General features: G+C 40.0%; 1 protein-coding gene across 3 annotated transcripts in view; it reads left to right on the top strand.

Annotated features, from left to right (window-relative positions):
* tspan9a (tetraspanin 9a) overlaps window positions 1-19,172 on the top strand; it is a 222,225-nt gene that overhangs the window by 178,944 nt on the left and 24,109 nt on the right. For 2 of the 3 annotated variants that reach the window (XM_086028878.1, XM_086028876.1), the window contains one exon: window positions 17,423-17,614. The exons of the other annotated variant lie outside the window; for it this stretch is intronic. In XM_086028878.1, coding sequence (XP_085885004.1) covers window positions 17,423-17,614 — 192 coding nt within the window. The remainder of the gene's footprint in view (window positions 1-17,422; window positions 17,615-19,172) is intronic. 3 annotated transcript variants of the gene reach the window in all.

Here is a 19,172-nt window from a genome sequence, read left to right as displayed (position 1 = left end):
GACATACTGTACCTGGTCTCGAGTTTGACTGTTTTAAGTTACTACTTACACGTGTTTTTCACACACTGCACTCAGTCATCTTTACTACCACGTTAGTGTAAATTAGTACAGCACACACTTAAGTAAAAATTTGAGTTGCCACCATACAAAACAGCACTCCCAGGAGTCATAACGATTTCTCTGAAGGGACTTTAAAAAAAGATGTAGTCATCATCTGTCAACTACCATATACAACATGCAGCTTCTTCCCATCCAAACTGTAACAGAAAGTTACATGGAAGGTTTCAGGTTACTTATGTAATTTTTTTGTGTGTGTCTGCTTCTGGGGAACTGACCTTAGTTAGCACCTTGACTCTGACCTGGACCACAGGCATGCTTAGCGGGTCTTGTATCAGTCAGGGGCCAGCATATTCCCACGAGGACACTGTTGACAAAAGCAACCGCGAAGGCATGACTCATAGCCAAAAATATCGCACTATCCTCGGAAGCAGGAAAGCCTAAGTGAGAGTTTTACATACAGAGCACACATACATGCGTCAGTAATAAACACTAAATGAACCTGATGGTGAACTGGTCTGCTAGTATGGCTGAGGTCAGGTTACAATGTGACCTATCCTACACTTCCGCCATTAACCAACACCCCACCTTTCATGTTGCATACCAGGCCTACTTACTTTGGCCCCTTTTACACCTTCCGCTGAAGTCATGATACCTCTATCTTTTTTTTCTGGTTTGCACTTCAGCACTGACACAAAGTTGTCCCTCATACGTTCCACCTTGGGAGTGGGAATGGTGTCTGTGTTAAAGAGAATGCCAGAAAGGACACTGTGGAGGTGTGAAGTTTTACACTTAATACTTACTTAATCGGTTTTGTTATGTTGTATGTCCAGTTGGTGGCGCTGACAGCGTCGCAGCTGAAGTTGTCTGATTGTGGAGTGGTGTTTAAGAGTGCACAGAGTTGAGGTAATTTGCTGCCTTTGCTGGACTTTGTGTTATGTTGTGATGTGGAAAACTTGGAAATTTGCACAATCTGCATATTTTGTTTGAAAAACTAAAGAGAGGGTCAGAAGTTGAGCGAATTGAGTTATTCGCCTCTGAATTTTTGTGTGGGTTCTGGGGAATTGAGAGAGTCAACTTTTGCAACGTTAATATTCCTGTGGAAAAATCTTATTATAACTTCAGACTTACTGATAATATGAATACCAGGAATTGGAAAATTGATAGATAACGATGTAGCACTTGGGGCATGTGTAATGATTTTCGCTCTTGCTGTGTTAGACTTCAGCCGCATCATAACCCTCAGATCGTTATAATATTTTAGGGCTGAGTCAACAAAAAATGTTTTTTCCTCATCCAATCTTAGGATGCGTGGAGAAAATAGGTCACTGGATTGAATAAGCAGGTGTTTATTAATAAATGAAAGTAAATTCTCCAGCCATTGGTTGACAAAATTAGGATACAGGTTCTTGGATGCTATCGAAGCATGCTAAATATTTGATTACTTTGATGTTCTGACTTTCTTGCTTTGCATAGTAGAGTTTTAAGTTGCACTTAGGGATGCAGCGGCGAACTGTATTCATTGACAGTGGTTTTGTGAAGTTGTTCCTGAGCCCATGTGGCGATATCCTTTACACAATGATGTTGGTTTTTGATGAAGTGCGTTCAGAGGGATCGAAGGTCGTATTCAATGTTGGTTTTCAGCCTTGCCGCTGACATTGAATGGATTTCATAAAATTCTAAGTTAATTCTAAGTTAATAATTATTTGCTAAAAACAATAAAGTTTATCAGTTGGATGAAATATCTTGTCTTTGTAGTGTACTCAATTAAATTTAGGTTGAAAATGATTTGCAAATCATTGTATTCTGTTTTTATTTACATTTTACACAACGTGCCAACTTCAATGGAATTGGGGTTGTACATCCATCCATCCATTATATATACTAAAACACACACCAGTACCTGCTCTTGGATGTTGCTCCACCGTCTGTGCTTAGTCCATCTTTTTCTTTTTTGTAAGTTTCACCTCTATCATTTAGCGTCATCGAAACAGCTGTCCGTTATGGACGGACAGATGGACCAGTCCATCAGATAGACGTAATGCCCACCTCTGTAAATAACAATGCATGAGAGTGTATTGTAGAAGAACATAATACAGCAATGAAATAACAAAAGAATGGAAATAAATAAACCGGTTTTATAAAGTGTAATTTAATTTCTAATTTAGTGTTGTACTGTGTGAGTGTCTTAAAAGTTAGTTTGCAGTCTTGAAACTTCTAGCAAGATTTGATTGTAGCCTCACTTAAATCAATCAATAAACTTTATTTATCCATCTTATTCGTACGCCCCATGAGCCTTTGTGTGAGTTAGGTGACTCCCTACTCCATTTGGTTGACATGGAAAGTGTTTGTGCGATTCCACTTTCTATGACAGTTACAGACTTTAATAACAATGTGGGAACACCAGGTGTTGCAGTGTAAGAGAAAACATATATATCCCGCTTCCTGCTAATGTAGCAGGGTAGGAGATGACATAAAAACAAGGCCGGCAACAAGGTAGAGTCATGTTTAACTACTTTGTCAATGCTGTTGCTTCAGACGTGAGGCAATAGGCAATCCCAAAAAGCTCTGAGGCGTATCAGTGCCTACCCAGTAATAAAGTTGATCATGTTATGTTAAAAGAGGTTGGACACTGTCTTACTTAGCTTCAAGCAGACGTAGAGGCCAGCCAAACCAACTGTACTTCCTACTGTATGCGAACCACAAGCTTCACGTCGCTCGATGTCATAAGACTGCAATCAATCTTCAAAGTTTGTGTGAACATCTCTACATATGTCAACTTCAACTGCCCGCAGCAAATATCAGAACGATCAGCCCCAATAGTTTGACATTTATGAGCATAACGTGTTCCTCGGCATATGCGCTTACCACACCTTACTGACAAAAACGGTTACTGTCCATAAAATCCAAAATATTGTGATGAACCTTCTCATAATTTCAGAGGTTGATTAACACTAAAGCGTGATGTCTCCCACACAGAACATACCTTATGTTCTTGTGTCACTTAGCACCCGGCAAATCTTCTCCTGTGGTTTGTCACAATGCAAACACATTCGCATAAAGTTCAGTGCACGCGTGTGGTGCTGTGCTCTTTGTCCACAAAATGAAAATGAGCACAGGTACAATGTTGAGTAGGGTTGCTCGAAAAAAATACTGATCACGATAATTTTGGTAATACAGTGGTCCCTCGTTTATCGCGGGGGTTACGTTCCAAAAATAACCCGCGATAGGTGAAATCGGCGAAGTAGGAAACTTCTTTTCAATTATTATACTGTGTTTTAAGTCTGTAACCCTCACCATTCACATTTCTCTTTTTTCAACATGTTCAAAGTACAAACCCTAGTAAGAAAAAGAATTATACTTTATTATCATTATTATTATTGTTGTTGTACTAATTATTAATATTGTTTATATTATGTTGGAAAGAAACAAATGCCCAAACCTTTTTTTAACCCTCCTGTTATGTTGTGGGTAAAATTGACCTGTTTAGAAAATCTTGAGAGGAAAAAAATGATTAAACTTTGCCTGGTGGCTGTTTTTTAAATATTAATTTCTTAATATAAAAACATTGCTATGTGGTGTTTTTTTGATGATTAAACATTCGAGCAGGTCACATGGACCCATGAACATTGTTAATAAATGATCACAGCAGGAAGTTAAAGATCACGGAAAAACTCACTCCTCACTCAGAGCCTTCATGACGGTGCAGAGTAGTGAATCTAAAATCTGACTGGTTAAAGGAAGAAATAGCAATTTCAATGGTGTGTGTGTGTGTGTGCGCGTGTGTGTGTATTCGACGCCAGCACTTGAGATTCTGGAGGCTTTGGGCAAATAATATTTGCATGGCAACAGGTCAAAGCTAAAATTTGATTGGACAGAAAAACTCACACGCAAAAAATGGAAACCATGCAAATGAAGACAAAAGAATGTTGGAATTAATAGTTAGCCTTTCATGTAAATTGTAAATTATTACCATTACCATTTTGTGGACGGACAGACAGGGCTGAACTTACCAACGGGCTTACCTGGGCTGACCCCAGGGGCCTACGGAAGTCGGGGGCCTATCAGAATTAATTAAAAAAAAAAAAAAAAGAAAAGAAAAGATGATGTTTTCTGTCAATCACATTACTTTCTTGCCACGAGTTGACCAAGCCGCAGAGGATTCTGTGCAACGCTGTGGCCGTAGAGAGGGCCTATCAGAAGTCTTATAGTCAAATAGTTTCATGAAATTTGCTACTTGCTGACTGAAAATGACTTCACAGTGTCAAAAGGCTCAGGTAACAACCAATCATGACTCACCTGTTTTCTGTGATTGGTCATGTGACGTTGCAAGCTGAGCCCTTAAACCCTACAACCCCCACAACCCTCATGAGGATAAACGGTACAGAGAATGGTGTGGATGGATGGGTGTCCTTCAAGCGGAAATTCAACTCACAATCCGAATTTAGCCATGCAAGAAAGATCTAGAGTGAAAGAGGTGTGCAAAGAGTGGTGCATCGCTTGAACATATGGCAAGCTAAGCTAATGTGAGCATATGACAGTATCGTTCAAACTATATGGTCTTGGTTTCATGCAGATCTACAGCATATTGAATAAATGTTTTAATGTTTTATAGTTTTTTTCTGAACCTTTTTTTCATAGCTTCTAAGTCATTGTAAGCCCACTTTGCCTGTAGTGTTATTGATGTGAATGGAGTATCCAACAGAGCTCACTTCGACGGCGCTTTATTGAAGCATGCTCAATGCATCACCTCGGCCTGAATGCAGCCTCATTCAGTGTCGCTTTTCTTTTTCTCTACCTCACCATCTCCTATGCCCTGAGGTGTTCTCATTGGATAACATGGGGAGGATTATATTGAAAAATTAATATGGGGATTGATGTCCTACTATTATTTAGTGATTTGTCGCTCTTTGCGGTCCAGTGCAATAAGATAAGGAGATAAGGGGACTTAAAGGTTGGCTGACCAGAATGAGCGCAGTTATACAGTCCATTTCCTCCTGTGCTGATTAGCATGTCAACTGTAAAGGCGCAGCCAATGAGCCATTTATGGGAAGGGCCATGGAAGCGTTTTATCAAAATGACACGAAAACCTGATTGTCACATTTACTTTCAAAACGAGTGTGCTTGGCTTGATGGTGTGCTACATTAGTTTGGCATATGAATCATGGGTTGAGAAAAAGGTTTTGGTCATCTTTTGGGGGCAAACTTGTATCAAAAGCTACATATATGATCTTTCTTGACTTGTTATACCTGCTCAGCTTTTTTGGAATCAACTCCATAAGACTAAAAGGAGAAGAATAAAACGAGGCCTCTACAACGACCAGTGAAGGTTTGACCTTGTGACGGAAGAATGTAATTGTAGCATGTAACATTTTTATATTCTAACCAATGTTTTTATGTTGGGCAGGTGTTCTTTTGTAAGAGTCCACTGGTTGTCAGTATTATACAAAATTTCAAAACGCCCTCCCAAGTTTAAAAATTATAATTGTAAACCATCCTTATTAAAGGGAATCCTTTGATGGAACTATATGAAAAATAAGGATTACTTATTCAACGGGTACTTGTTATTTAAATTTAAATTTCTTGGACTGCAAATTGTGGGCAGGGAAATGCGAAAGCTTCAATATTGAGATCTACAGAAAACACACACCAGTAACCTGCTCTTGGATGTTGCTCAATTTCAGAGAGCAGGCATCATATTGTTCTTTTTTTTTTAATGTCAAACTTCAACATTGTCACTGTTGGTCTTCTCCATATTGCCTCAGTTGTCTCAAGACACAATTAATCAGTTTAACTGTCAAATCAATTGTATTTGACCCAAATTTGCTTTGTGTACAGTATGCAGACTCAGAAGCTATGTCAAACATCATCTGGGTAGTGCAAAATTTGAGACATTTTCATGCATAAAAGAGCTGATGTTTTTAACAAAAAAAAAAAAAACCTTTAAGATTAAAGCTGAAATATGGCAGTCTTTTTTTTTTCGATTTTGTGTCAAGTCTAAATCGGCATCAATTCCCTTTTTTGCCTGTCAGTCTCATATACATGAGGTTTTCATATTGATGGATGAGTAGGCCTTTTGGCTTTAAGTGCTGAAGCTGTCATGACAAAGGTGAAATAGAATCTCTTTCCTCTACCTCCCCTTTGGATGGGGAGCAGTAGCAGACATAGTGTCATCAACATTCACACAGCACAGAGGCACTGCACCTCCATGAATACTGATGTCTCTACCTCTCTCTGTTGGTTCATATTAGGTATTATTTTCCCCCCCACACTGTCGCCCACTCTAAGTTCATTATCGCTAGTCAGTTGTGCCACACAGTCTCAAATGAGGTCAGTTTTTCTGTATGCGTGACATTGAAATTAAACAATAAGAAAAAGGACTAAAGGTTGTTTTCTTCACTATCCCATTAGTCTCAAGGAGTTGTGATGCATTCTGAATTGTAGAATGAATTACAGGATGAATTGCAAACTTCGACGATGGCTATGACAAGAAAGAAGGTTCCTTTCAGGTGGCAAAACAATAAAGACGGGGTGAGGGCACAGCAAATAGGGCCAAGAATGCAAGACTCGATTGTATACCATCTAGCTCCTTTATCACTTCCAAATAAGGAATACCTACCTCTCTCAATGGTATCTCCTTTTGATCTCCGTCTTTAAAAGTGTGGTGAATAATTTATAATATGAAGAGAAATGAGTCTATACCTAAGCCCTTTTAAGTGAGGGGAAATAGTCGCTCTCCCAGTAGCATGCTATGCAGTTTGACTATTGATTATACATCTTTCAATCTGAATATCCTCTTTGCGAGGTATGCGCCTCATGCTCTGGTTTTCACTTAAGAGGATGTGCATATTTTGTGTCTTTATCTCCCTCAGTCCTTCCAGGGATGCATAATGTAGCACATTGCATAACATCACTGTGTTCATTCACACAGTCACTGCTCCAGGAATAAACATATGCTTAGATGTTCACAATTCTTCTGTTATGCATTTGGTAGAAATTAGTTCCACCTCTTTGCAAACCATATGAAAGTACAAATATGAAACAGACTTGGCCTGCTTTTCACACAGTTATGCTCACCCACCCCACCCCCAATATTATTTTGGGTCACATTCAAGTGCATGTATTAGCAAATAGAAATATTCCTGTTCATCATGCTGATGGATGTTTCAGCAGCAGGGGTTAGGCCTTGGCGGGCTGTGCAGTTCACTGAGCATCCCTGCAGTAAGGCCAAGCTCCAGGCAGACACAGCTTTATCCAAGTGAGAGGATATAATCAAGTAGGGCACGAACAAGTGCATGCACAACGATATAGTGTATTTACCTTTGACTCTCGCATAGCTCAACCCGACTACTGCAGCCTGACTGTTTGTACAAGGTCACAAAGGCTGCCACTGTGAATAAAAACATAACGCCACTACTTTTGCTCAAATACATTGCTAACCTCGAGAGAGAGATCCCAAGACAGCTTTTCACCCCCTTCTAGCTCAGAACACCTGAAATACATTTGTAACAATGTGTTTTTTGCTTTTCTCACAAACTGCCAGCCAATGTCACCTCAGTTCATTCCACCAAGTTCCTGCTCATGTTATTAATCGTAAATTATAAAGGAATTGAAGAAGTTAAAATTTCACGTATCTGGGTTTTTTTCTGGGAAGTGTTTGCATACAAATCACCAGCGATGGACGGATGCCCACTTTGTGGACGGAGGACAGAGGATGAGAAATTTTTGAAAGACGGACCAAGCAACGACGGAAGTGGGTTTTCGTCCGTCTCTGTAATCGTCCCCAACCGGGTCGAGTAGCGACTGACGTGTTGTGGTGGGTTCTTTTCAAAATAAAGACCACTGTTCTCTTCTTCTCTACCACTAGAGTCCTTTTTTTCTTTTTTATGTTAGCCGCAGTAACATTGTACTCACAGGCATAGTCTGCCCTCTAGTCGTTCAACACATGTAATTCCATGGATTACACCACAGGACGCCAGTTTCACTGATGAGGAAAAACGTGGATAGCAATTTTGTTATGTTAACTGTTAACATTTAGTATATATCTAGTGCATATTTGGTACATATCTTGTCCCTTTTCATGTGAAGTGTGTCCTTGTCAAGGGACATTTCTAGAGCGGAAAAATCTCTCCAAACCATTATCCATGCTCATTCAGTCAGTGCCGCCGTACACTTGAAGCTACTATCCAAGAGTGGAAGTCATTCATTCTCCTCCTAAAATAATGTTGCTTTATTTTGCAATAATTATTATTTTGTGAAATAACGCAATACAAATGTAAAACTTTTTGCATTTTTTGCATTATAATAGAAATGTTTTGCAATAAAACGCGATAGCATTGCATTATAATACAATCTTAAATATTCTTGTGATGTCCCCTGGTGGGCTCTGTAGTCTGGTGACCGACAGTGGTTGTGTTGACAGCTAAATGCTATCTTGTAAACAATGCTATTGTTTAACAGTTGTAAACCATTTACTCCACTCACGATACTCCCAGCCGGTAAGTGAATGTTAATAGGAAATTAGCCAGGTAATGAGCTTGAAATAACGTTTATGAATTATGAAACCTCTGGTGTTAGCATCACTCCCACGGCTTTTTTAAAATTATTTTTGGACTGATGGAATATAAGGACGGAAGCGCTTTAAAAGGATAAGGGCACGGATGAAGTCGGAGAATGATTATTTTTATGAATAAGGACGGAGGGACGATGACAGAAGTGTTCCCAGGTCGCAGACGGAGGACGGACCGGCAAATAGAGTAAAATAGAGTAAATAAAAACAGAGTAAAGTGCCCATCTCTGTAAATCACACTGACTGAGGGGCTAAAAGATCCCATACGAGGCCGTTTAGATGCTGCACTGCGCTCTTTTACATCTGGGATCTATTTTTATATGAAGAGAACTGAAAAAGAAGCAGGGAAAGGTGCTGAGACTTTAGCTTTCTCTTTTACTTACAGCTTACAATAACTGTCATGTACTCCATCAGGGTTTCCCATTTTCCTGAACCTTCTGCGCCTCGGGTCGTGGTACAGTGCAAGGAGCAGGTTGAGCGTCTAACCTGTCCAACACTTGAGTGTCTGGCCTCGCTCCACCTCTGCTGAGCCAGCATGCTCATTAAACCCTTCGACTAGTCAACCTCAATGGGAGACTGTCCAAGCGTCTGCCCGCCTCTGAGGATTTTAAGCTTGGCTGCACTAGCAGACAGAGTGAGATATTTATTCCAGCCAAATGTCTGTGTGCTTCACAGATGAGGGAGTTTATGTGGAGAAAAAGTCATAAGAAGGCACTGCCTACACATTAATTGTTGTTTATTTTCTTAACGCGTGGACTCTTTAGTGTGTGTCTTGTGAGACATCTTAAAATTAGACATTTTACAACACCAACAGCAAGTGGCATTAATATATAAATTCACATTTAACCTTCTGCTATGGATATGGCACATACGTACACATGAACACAAATGATAGCACAAAACCATAGCAGACACTCAGCGTTGAAAAATTTGCTAGAACATATCTATATTGGGCCCTGCGACTGGCTGGCGACCAGTTCCGGGTGTGGTCTGCCTTTCGCCCATTGACGGCTGGGATAGGCTCCAGCAACTCCCTGCGACCCTATGTAGGATAAGCGGTTTGGAAGATGATGAGATGATGACATGATATCTATATTGGCGGTTTGGATCCGATTTTAACGTTGCAATTGTTTTGGAATTCTGTCAATCGTGTAGAAGTGATTTTTGGTGGATTGCAACTTCAAAAAGATGGTTTGCAGTCCAAAGAACAACAACATGACCTTACCCCTGAGAGTGACTCCTCATCCTCTGAGACATACACTGAGGCAAAATTCATCCAAATAGTATCATTCTGCTCAAAGATGAGGGTATTGAAACAAAAGTTCATACCGCTAAGGGAGATTCCCACATCCAATTAACATGTTAAAAAATAATAATCATCATCATTTTAACTGATTGTTAACTTTCCCTTAGACAGTCAAGGACATTTAGTCCAAAGTCCATCACTAACATTAAAGTTACAATTTGTAATTTTAAAAAAAAATACATTTTTTCATTTGTTAAGAGAGTCATTATAACTTGACAGTAATATGATCTATGCAAAAATCAGCCATCTCATGCCCCATGTAGTGCCTCTAATTTGATGTGCAAGAACCCACCGAATGGTAACGGATCAGCGTGAGGCCGCATGGGGTGTGCTGGCAAGTGTGCGGCAAATAATTGACACTTCTTAGGTCACGACTTCCGTCACTCATTGGTTGTTTTTGCTCAGGCATGGTGTGTTTTTGTCTATCAAATTTTAGGCCCAAATGGGGGTCGGAGATAGCTGCAAACTCTCCCTGTAAGTCATTCACTGACAACCCTCCCAGTTATATATTTAGAGAGAGAGAGAGAGAGTTACTGTAGAATAATTGTTAGGCCAAAACCTGACAAATTATGCCATAATTTGTCAGGTTTTAGCCTGTTGTTTTGTGTATGATGTCACAGGCTTATTGTGTCCATGAATCTTTGCTTTCCTATGGAAGTGTTTGCAACTGGAACATTGGTCTTTGGCTCCATGCTTTATTTTGAGACTCGCCAGCCCATTTCCTTGTGGCTCTCTGTGTCTCTCCGTCCACACACTCTCACTGACTGACTAGCTGTGGCAAGCACCGCTGCCTGGCTTTCTGGCTCCTATCATAGAATGACTACTGCTCTTGCACTTGTTCCCAATGCATAATTGAAGTGCCTGTGGGTTCTTTGGCTGATTGAAGAGTCTTGTTGGGTTGGATAAGATCTAACAGGAGAATTGGTCACCAATATTGCTTCATCTGCCATTGCCATAGTTTATTTTTGTGTCTTGTACTCTTAGGTTGGAAGCTGCTTTCAGGTGTTCAAAGTGTCCATGTGTCAGGCCAGACATCAGAGATAGCGAAGGACAGGCAGAGAATGGCTTGGCTGTCTTTAATCCTTCCTGGGCTGATTGACTTCTGGTCACACTGTAGTGGACAAGACCTTCAGCTCTTCTAGAGAGACAGAGCAAGGGAGGCAAACCCTCCAACGTGGGTAGCTACATCAGCAAATACCCTTCAAAAACAGTCATGTGGTGTCCACCCAGCTCAGGAAATCAAGAAGAACCAAAAGGATGGCATCATTAAGGATTGCTTGGTTAAGCATGTGTGGGATGCTGGTAACCCTAAGCATCAGAGTAGTCCTTGTCCAGAATTCTTGTCTGTGTCATAATGTGTTTGGGGAATTTGAGATGAGTATAGATGTATAGATGGAATTCACTTGACCCCATAAAAACTTAACTGTCAAGTGCACATTTTCATAGAAAGCAGCATGTGTTGTGATTTTGTCAGAACTCCAGTGGGTGAATGAAACTTTAACCAGGCTGATATAGCTTTTTAATCTTACACCCTGCCTCTGTCTCTTTGAATTCATGCAGTGTTTATTCCAAGCCTGAAAGCACTGTTTCCCTAAGCCACCAGTGCAGACCCTGTGAATAATTTACTTTTTATACAATTTACATTGGCTTTACATTATTCACAGAGGAGTGACTAGGATGCTACCAGCAAGCCAGGGGAGACTGAGGCAGGGAAATTTTAATCCAAAGCTGCATTTATTTCCTACTTGGGGCAGATCAATATTAGATTTATGACATTTAGGAGCCTTAGTCATAAGTAAGTTATAGTCTACTGTATGTAAAAGATGGTTGGATGAGTGTCTGGGATGCTCTTTGTAAATGAACCTTAAGAAGGATGGGCTGCAATGTCCGACTGGTGTTAACTATGTGGGTATGTATTTATTCTTATATATGCTCTAAATGCTTTATATTAGAGATAGACTGATGTGTTTTTTTCAGGCCCAATACCGAAACCGATTATTAATAGTCAAGGTGGCCGATAACCGATGTTTCGATCTGATATTCATTTTCAGCTAAAGGAAAATATTGGTGTCAAAATAAAAAAAAATTGAACTCTTAACTTTGATCATCTTTAAGCATATATTTATTGAACATGTTTTCAGATTTGCATAGTTTCTTAATAATTTCTTTTTTTTAACCATGATTATTTCTTTGCCAATATACATCTTCATTGTGAAATTCTAACAAAAAGGGAGCTCCCAGGGTCATTAGTATGGCTTCAAAGTTACATGATTATTTCTTTGCCAATATACATCTTCATTGTAAAATTCTAACAAAAAGGGAGCTCCCAGGGTTATTAGTATGGCTTCAAAGTTACATGAAAACTTCAACAATAGCTGCATATAGTTTTCGACTGTAAAGTCCTCCAAAATGTCTGAAATTATAAATAATTTTCACTTATCTTTGTTTTGATTTGGAACACATAACAAAAACAAAAAGTGCAGAGTGTTCCCTGGGTCAGTAGAATCTCTTATAAAGTTTTTTGAATTAATAGTTCCTTGAAGTTAACGCGGTTTTAAAGTAATTTAATATCTGCCATCAGATTTTTTAAAAAAGGCAGATGCCGATATTCGTCAAAACACTGAATATCGGATAATCGGCCTGGCCGATAGTCAGTCTTTTCCTCCTTTATATTCAGTAGAAACATTTGAACTTTACTACTGTACTGTACTGCGCTATACTATATAATACTAGCCTTTTTTTTTTTTCATTTCAGATTTCTCACGGTCGAACTGTTTGGAATAATTGTATCCTTGTTATTAGATCTGTGAGTAAAATTATTCCTTGTTTTTTTTGTTTTATCATATTATATATAATTATGATATTATAATATTACATAATAAAATAATATAACAAATATAATAAATATAATATGATATTATAATTATCCATCCATCCATTATCTATACCGCTTCTCCTTACAACAGTCACGGGGAGTACTGGAGCCTGTCCCAGCAGTCTTCGGGCAGTAGGCAGGGGACACCCTGAATTGGTTTCCAGCCGATCGCAGGGCTGTTATAATTATATATATTATAATTATTTCTTTAATTGTCTGTCTCTGTCTGTGTACTGGTCACCAGTCGAGGAGGAAGTCCACCTTACGACAGGATAAGTCAGATGGGTTAGGCTCCATGTCACCAGGACCCTGAACAAAATAAGCTGTTTGGCAGATCAAGCCACACCTAGATAGATTCATGGCATATAAAGGGAAGTGCGTTGTCTGTGATGGTGAAGCTGCATCAACGATAATAGTTGAATTTCAGCAAAAAAAAAAAAAACTTCTCTTTGATTAAGAACACATCTTTAAAGAGTCTCTTTGGGCATGTGCACACGTAAGTACTCCCTGCTGAGAGTGTACTCCCCAAACGACCCATTTTCTCTCGCAGAAATACTCAAAGATCTTCTGCTTTGGTAGACAGAAAGGCTGTTTTTTTACTTTTCATCTTTATGTCCACTCCTTTTAATATTTACATCAGATGACTTTATGGTAATGGTAATCCCAGGAGTGCAACATTAGCAAGAAGAGGTGAATATCTGCTGTCTTCATTTCAGTGCAAAATCAATGCTGGCTAGACAGGTTAAAGATGCTGTGAAGCATGAAAACAATCTGCAATGCAAATGTAATTGCAGAAAAAAGCATGTTAAAAAGTGATAAAGTGGTGCCTCCTATCGGTAATGCATTCGGTATTTTCCACAGTTTTAATTTTTACACTGCTCATGTGGTAGAAATGTTTTCTAATGACCAATAAGTGCTTCTTATTTCGATGGAAAAATGGCATTTTTACAGAGTTGGTGGTAGCTGGACTGTGTTTATTGATATCAGACTAGAGACTGTAGCCACACATACACAAACTGCTCACCCTGGGCTTAAAAAACGTATTCCCTGCAGTGTTCGCCTCTTGTGGTAGTGTCCTTGGACAACAATAGTAATTTGACAAAAGCTGTCACTCCTTTCGACACAACTCCCAGAGTGACCGCTCGGGTTGGGAAAAGGTCAACGGCCTCGAAGTTGCACATAGACATATATGTCCAGCAGACCTCATCCCCTGAAGAGGATAAAAGTGGGCTCTTGTGTTGTGAGGGCGTGTGACACTGAGCCACTTACTGCAGGGACTGATTATTCTTGCTGTTGGCCACTTGGATGAAGAGTCAGCCTCAATTTTACTCTTCCTCTTAGCCCAATCTGTCTTCCACTTCTGCACATCTCACTTGTCCATTCAGTCCTTCATTTCCAACCCTCCTTTCTCCACCTAAATGTTAACCCCCTTGACCTCATCCTTCCCTCCATTGGGCGTATACTTCACAATAGCCACGCACAGTTTATTGCAGTCACCTCAAACTTGTTACAAGACACCTAAGCAGCAGAGCCCCATTCATCTCACTGGAAAGAGTCAGAGCTCATGCCCCCTCGTTTCCGTTATTTACTGTATATTATCAAATCTTTGCCTGGCTCATTCTCCCGTAAATTTCATTTAAACATTGGGCTCCATTCAGGCATTCAAAATATTGGCAAACACTTGCAGAAAGGTCACGCAACTCAGTCAACGTGAAGTCGTTTTCTTGAAAACGAAAAAAAAAATCACATAATTCAAAGATATTCCAGGGTTTTAGAAAAGAAAGTTTTGCAAAACTGAAGGATGCGAAGTTCTCAACTAAACTCAACTTTATTTCTAGAGAACTTAAAAAAAAATGCAACTTTGAAAAAGTGCTATGCATAAATATCGAACATGAAAAATAAAACACAATAAATGAAATAAAACATGTCCTATACAGCCTATCTTGTTCAGGGTGACGGGTGAGCTGGATCCTGTCCCAGTTGACTTTGGACAAAAGGCAGACTGCACCCTAGACTAGTCGTCTGTCGGGTCAAGTGCAAATGAATAAAATATTCTTTTCAACTTAAAACGTGCCATGTAACCATATTAACTGGCCAATTTCTCCCTATCAACCCACATTTTAGTCACAACCTGAAAGCTCTGATTGATGCAACAGCAATGGAATATGTTGCTGCGTTGCAGATTAATGTGTACTGCACTATAGAGTATATGGAGGAGTCATCAATCCTTTTCTGCAAATGGGATATCGAAACAAGAGTGTTCAACAACTGACAGAAGATAAAGAGCTCGAAGAATGGCTCAGTGAATCTCGAACCAACACGCGAAGGTCAGATAACCTACGAGACCAGAGTTTATACTGAAACAATCCGTTATGGTGCTGGCACAGAGGTCTGTTGACGTTGTTCTGTGTTTAGTAGTAGGCTTAGTAGTGGTAGTAGTAGGGAGAAAGAAGGGAAGATCAGACAGATGGAGTGGGGGCAGGCTAGTTTTGCAGTCACTTAATAGGGCGACACACTCGGAAAAGCTCCCCTCGCTGTGTATTAAACACAATTAAATGATGGCACCGCATCCCTGCCCACCTGGACTCTTAAAGCTCCTTGTGCTCGCCCCGGTAGGCTGTAAATCCACTCCATCTCTCTGGCCTCCGTCCTATTCATCCCTTCCAAACCCTCATCATCTATATAATTTGTCTTCCTGATGACTTTCAGATGCAAATGGGTTTATTAGTAGTACATTATAGGGATATGTCCTTTTTTCTGGGATTTTAACATATTTTTTAAAAAGGATGCACAAAGAGCCAAAAAAGGGTTTTTGTTTATTCTAATCAAGTGGGATTTTTTTTCAGGGTGAGAAATGCAGTGCACATTCAGTATCATTTTATCCAACTATCATTCTCCTAGAGTCTGCTTGCAGTCCATTCACGCATTTACCATAATCCTTGAAAGCAGTGCTGTATACTTTGTCTGAACATCAACTCCAATCACAAAACCACGCTGTTTGCATTTGGTTGAAGCCTAGCCAAGATCTTTAATTGAATTCTAGAAGCATAAGTAGGGAGTGTTTCCTTTAGTTTTCACTTGAGACTTTAGCCTTTAGCAAAATTGCTGCCTCAGAGCGTAACAAAAGATGGAGCAATTAGCTGCCTCTGCACTTTACACACAACACAGCCAAGGATTGTACAGTTTAAAACAGTGATGGGCCATCGGGCACAGCAAGGATTTCTCTGCTGGTCTAAACCATATCAGAAGCACTGACCTACATTTACAACCTAATTTATAGTATTTGTTCCATGAAGTTGTATTAATTTATTCCCAACAATATTATCCTCATTTCATAACGTTTCTCCTGGCTGGACTGATTTCAATGGGTATATGTGTATATCAGACTTTTTTTTTCCAGTCAGATTTCAGTCTCCATGTGCCATGTCATTCTCATCAGCCCAGGGCCTTCACTAATATTAGTGCTCACAGGTGGGCATCCTCCATCCGTCACTAAGTTCCACTCTGTATTACCAGCCGACACACGTGGTCCCAGTGCGTCCCTCGTTTGTGGCAGTCAATCGGCGTCTGGAACATACTGTAAATTACATGTAACATGCAGGCGCGACACAAGCAGACACTGGAGTTTTATATATATATATATATATATATATATATATATATATATATGTTTTTTTTTTCTCACATTCTCACATTTGCATTCTTAAGACAGTGTGATGTACCTAAAAAAAGTCCCGTGAGTGTCTACATGTGTGGCAAGTGTTTGAATGTGCAGCGGGTTCCTTCCTTTCCTTTTATTTTGCTGACAGGCATTAAAGTGTGCTCGAGCTGTGTTGCAAAGATGAAAACGGAAGAGGGGCGTGAAACGAGATCACGGAAAGGTAGTGGCGTGATGATTTACTGTGGCACCTTCCCGTATTTTACCTCATTTGAGATTTTTGTTTTATTCATTTTGCGATGGCCCTAGGTATTTCATTCCATTTGGTGCAGACAGAAATATGCCACCGCTTTAGTCCGGCACTATATTTCACAGTGCGGTGGGTACGTTTGTGCCTTCTTTTCTGTGATAGATGAGGGCATTACATCAGTGGGTGTTGGGCGGGACGCTCCACTCCGTCAATCAAGAGCCCTCTCTTAAATCTTTTTGACAGCAGACTTGAAAAGCACTGTCAGACCCGCGATTAGGGAAGTGCTCCCCCTAAGTGGACTTCAAATCAACTACATGTGATGTGGGGATGTTTTAAAACTGGTATTTTGCACTGGGTGTTGGCACTGTAATTACATGTCTGTTTACTCTTGGATTTAATGCGATCAGTTCAAACATATAAAATTGGCATAGTTTGCATCCAATGTTTAGCTCTAATCTCTAGCAGTGTTTATGGGGTTAGCATGCTTGTAATTATGGTAAGCCCCTCTGAATTTTAAATAGTGTTTAATGATGGGTGACTGAAAGTGTCAGACAAATTGAGTTGTTTGTTTGAGGCTTTGTCTTCACAGCTGACCATTCTCTACGGATAAATGCAATGTCACTGTTTGAGAAGAATAAGTCATGGAAGAGCTGGAAAGGACCTTGAAACATTGTTCTTTTCTCACCTCGTGTACCTTTTTCTTGCAGTTGTGTGGCTGTGGGCTGCTCGGCGTGGGCATCTGGCTCTCCGTGTCTCAGGGCAGCTTCGCCACCTTCTCGCCCTCATTCCCCTCACTGTCAGCTGCCAACATGGTTATCGCCATCGGCGCCATTGTCATGGTAACAGGCTTTCTTGGTTGCCTGGGTGCCATCAAAGAGAACAAGTGCCTGCTTCTGAGTGTGAGTTTTTTTTAATTGGCACTTTTACACTACCTTTGTAGATGCGTTGTTCTTCATTAACACGTGTAAGCACTAGACCAGTGTTTCCTAAGCTTAGAGGAGCCAAGGAGCATGTTTCACATTATAAAAATCTGACAGAACACCATCAAACAAAAATGTCACAAAAAGTACTGAAATGATAATGATGGGCTGTCACTTACATAACGCTTTTCCACCTTGGGTACTCAAAGCCCTTTACATTGTACCTCATCTACCTACTGATGACGCAGCATCAGGAGCAACTGGGGGTTCAGTATCTTGCTCAAGGATACTTCGACATGGTCACCATGGCCGGGGATTGAACCCACAACCTCCGGGTTGGGAAAGAACCACTGAGCCATGCCACCCCGAAATGATCTGGTCTTAATTTCTTCAGAACTTAATCAATGTGATATCTGGGTCTTATGTGGGGAAGGGACAAGCCACACGTTATGGATAGATACGTTACCGATACTTATGATGGCAATTTCATCTATGCTGTTCAAAATCTGATACGGATTCATTATTGACTTTTTTTTTTCAGTCAAAGTATTATTATGCTTACAGGCAAATCACATGATGAATACTGGAAAGTTACTGTACACCAAATGTATTAGGAATTATGAACAACCACTTGACGAAATGAAATTGTGTTAATTATAGGGATAGACCGATATGCTTTTTTCAGGGCCGATACAGATACCGATTAATTGCTGTAGTCAAGGCGGCCGATAACCGATATTTGAAGCCAATATTTATTTGTAGAAAAAAGGGGTAAAATGGTGTCAAATTTATGAAAAATAAAAACTCCAACACTTGACTTTGTTTAAATGCCTTTAAGCCCATGTTTATTAAACAACTTTAGTGATTTACTAGATGTTAAAGCTTTTCTAGATCTTAGAAAATAGACAACTTTGTTTTAAGTCTCACAAAAAAGTGCAGGGAGCTCCCAGGCTCAGCTGCATATCTTATAGTTCAATGAAAACAAACATCTCCTTACAGTAATTGTTTTCTAAAAATCCACTATAACTGAAATGTTTACCTTTCACACATCTTTGTTCTTTGTTGCACCATGTACAGCACTTGGAGCGGTGGTTGTTTTAAAGTGCTCTATAAATAAAGTTGAGTTTAGCTTTTCATGACATGGCTTACACACAGACACGCACACACTGGCACTCACGTCTTACTTTTTCGCTATATTATAAGCAATGTTACTTCTCTTAGGAGCCATGTCTTTCAAAAAGCAAATTAACTGTTGTGACATTGGGGGAGTGGTTAGCTTAAGCCGCAAGGCAGCTTACTGTGGCGAGCAGAACTGCTGATAAAGATCCATGCTTGCCTGATTGCTTGCCCACTGCCAGTCGCCGTCTGCCTCCCGAGAGTTGACACGAGTTTAGCGTCGCTAAATGTCTGAAATATAAACCAGTCGGGGTTCGTGTGCGCATTCATGCTCTTGTCCGCTTCTGCCTGTGTGAGTGGAGAAGCAATCGCCACGGTATTTTTGATTTTGTGGAGGTGATCATGATGAGAACATGTTTTA

Source organism: Filicampus tigris, chromosome 4 (genome assembly GCF_054856515.1).
Source record: "Filicampus tigris isolate MCC_2025a chromosome 4, RoL_Ftig_1.0, whole genome shotgun sequence".
Taxonomy (NCBI): domain Eukaryota; kingdom Metazoa; phylum Chordata; class Actinopteri; order Syngnathiformes; family Syngnathidae; genus Filicampus; species Filicampus tigris.
Note: the sequence above shows the minus strand (reverse complement) of the source record. Positions and strands in the feature narration are given on the sequence as shown.